Source organism: Elaeis guineensis, chromosome 1, assembly GCF_000442705.2.
Source record: "Elaeis guineensis isolate ETL-2024a chromosome 1, EG11, whole genome shotgun sequence".
Taxonomy (NCBI): Eukaryota; Viridiplantae; Streptophyta; class Magnoliopsida; order Arecales; family Arecaceae; genus Elaeis; species Elaeis guineensis.
The window spans coordinates 117,121,238-117,123,993 of record NC_025993.2 but is presented as its reverse complement, the minus strand read 5'-3'; the positions used below and the strand labels follow the sequence as shown (position 1 = coordinate 117,123,993).

General features: G+C 42.6%; 1 protein-coding gene across 1 annotated transcript; it reads left to right on the top strand.

Annotated features, from left to right (window-relative positions):
* The first annotated feature begins 1,031 nt into the window (after positions 1–1,031).
* LOC105038784 (uncharacterized) lies at positions 1,032–1,852 on the top strand. Its single transcript, XM_010914685.4, has one exon. The coding sequence runs from the start codon at positions 1,173–1,175 to the stop codon at positions 1,683–1,685; it is 513 nt and encodes a 170-aa protein (XP_010912987.2). The 5' UTR covers positions 1,032–1,172; the 3' UTR covers positions 1,686–1,852.
* The last annotated feature ends 904 nt before the right edge of the window (positions 1,853–2,756 follow it).

Sequence of the window (2,756 nt, the reverse complement as noted above, 5' to 3'; positions counted from 1 at the left end):
AGTTATGATGAAAGATATTAAACTAACACCAACCATCACGAGCAATCATGAAGCTTCTAATTAACATCTCAAATATTGCCTTGTGGTGGGGAAACCCTTTTGCCATTGGTTCAAGATACTAACCCTAATTTTTAGTGTTTGTTTGACAATTTTTTTTAGGAAAGGGAGCATTCACTCTTTGTGCAACAATGTTGTCACTGGTTTGCACAATGAGATATCCAAACACTCATGTTCCACACCAATATCAAATAATTATCATACATCACAAAAAGAATACAAGGAATGGTGTAAAATAAATCATGCTATACAAAAAATCATATTTCTTTCATCATCATTCATTATTATCCCAATAAATCATCTAATAACCATTCACTTGGGCTGAATTAGACAAATAAGATATTAATTTTGTTCTAGAAGGATATAATATATAATACAAGTTAAAATTATGTCCACTTTGGTGCTGGGCTAAAGAGGTTCAATCTTGCAATCCTAATCAACTATATATTGCACAGTATGAATGCATGAATTCTGCATCGAACAGAATTACGGAGCCTACAAAATTGTAATTACTGCAAAATACATGGATGGCTATTATGGTAGGACTGAACCTCTCCACTCCAGCCTAAATTGGAAATGATCATAACAATTACAAGTATACCAATGTTACCATAATATTATCGATCAAATTGATCTCAGCTATTGATTTTATATTTTTAGCATCACTTAACCATTGAGAGCAGGCTTTGGTGCAACGATACGGTGTTTTATTGTAATTCGAGTGTTAGATACCGCTCTGGGATATCTTTTTGTTTGTCATTGCACAACCACTGGCTTTCATTTCCTCCTATAGAAAATTAAGCCGTGTCATGTCATAATCATAATCCTAATCCTTCTCCTCCAAGTTCCGCATACTCATAGAAATTCGTATGCGTACTACCCAAACAGAGGCAGACTTGTAGGAATTTTTTTGTTTTTCCCCAAGTCCAAGGCGTACCTAAATACCACAAACAGCAGCAGCAGCAGCAGCAGCAGCAGCAAAGGAAGAGTAAAGTGCTCTCGCCCTCTTCTACTTACCCCTTCTTCTCCCTAATCTTTTCTTCCTCCTTCCTCTGCCTTCCTTGGAAACAACAGCAACAAAAAAAAAAAGAAAAGATCGATAACGAAGGAAATCGATGGCGGATCTGGAGCGCTCACCGTCGTCGCGATGGGGGGAGTCGCTGCTGCTGCGGGCGCTGAGCAAGCGGCGGACGTGGGTCTTCCTCTTCCTCCTCGTCTACGCCCTCCTCCTCTCCTCCTCCTGGAACCTCCTCCTCTCCATCCGCTCCTGGTACAACTCCGCCGCCGCCTCCGCCTCCTCCCCCGCCGCCGCCGGCTGGCCGGCCCTCTACGCCTCCGTCCTCTACGGCGGGGTCTTCGGCCTGCTGTCCATGGGGGCGACGCTGGCGGTCGCCGTGCCGGCCACGTTGGTCACCTGGATCACGATCCTCGTGCTGCTCGCCTTCGCCGGCAAGCCCCGACGGGCGCTGGTGGCCGATGGCCGCCGGATCACCGCCGACATCACCGGCTTCGCGTTCAAGACCCTCATCCGAGAGGGAAACCTCGTCGCCGCCATCGGCGCCGTCCTCAGCTTCCTCGCCCTCCTCCTCCGACGGAGACGAGGCGGAGGTGAGGACCAAGATTTGTAGTTCTTCGTCTGTATTTTCTTTTTCTTTCTTTTTATTCCTTTTTTTTTTATGTAATTTGGATGGTCAGAGGATTTTGTTGTAATTTTGGAAGGTGGATTTTTTCCCCCTTTTCTTGTTTAATTTAATAGTAATTAATGACGGAGGCCAAGTGTGTGGAAATTTTAGCATCTGAGGGCTCTGAAGACTAGAAGAAAATATGCGTATAGGAATTGAAACTGTTCCCTTTGTTTCGTTTATTTGTATGTTAGATTGTTCTTAATGAGATTACTAAATTAGATATCATGCTAACCCTTGGTTTGGGTATCAAATAAGAGGATCGTTCACTCTAAAGCATACATGCGTTAGGACCAAATGTGAGCTCTGATATCCTCTGAAAAACTTGTTTGGTCATTTGGAAAATTTGAATAATATCTCTAAAACTACTTGAATTATGTTGCTGCATATAAGAAGGATGAACAAGATTGTTTGCTTCATGAAGCCTCTATACAAAGACACTATAATCTAACTTGGTAAATGGTTTAATCCAAATATTCTAAAAGCCTCCAAGTTGGACGCTACTTTGGATTTGAAAATTTTATGAACTTGGAGGAACTTTCGGAACCCCTCAATAAAATACAAACCATAAAGTCCTCCTCCAGGTACATCGGCCTAAAGATTGCTTTTGATTGCTTACGATCCAAGCAGTGTGTCTTTATTTATGTATTTTGTTCCTTTCTACAGGCTACAACCAGTGTCGGTCAACACCATCGAACTCTTATGCGAGCTCTTCCAAGGAAGCTCAGAGTTAAATGAGCCAAGCCAAGCTTGAGCTACACTTGCCCTACTTGAGCTCGGACCACTCATTCTCCCGATCATAACTATTGACGCATCATCCATCATCCGTCGCTTCAACAGTTTTGGATTTAGGATTCATGCTGTGTTTAACAATGCCTGAATTGTGAAGGAGAAGTTGTGGATGATCACTTGGCAGATACAACCTCACTGATTATGTGCAAATGCTGCCGGAGTAACAGTGGTTATTAATACAAATACAAAATAGTTGCATAGAGCCACAAAAGACAGGTGTATAAC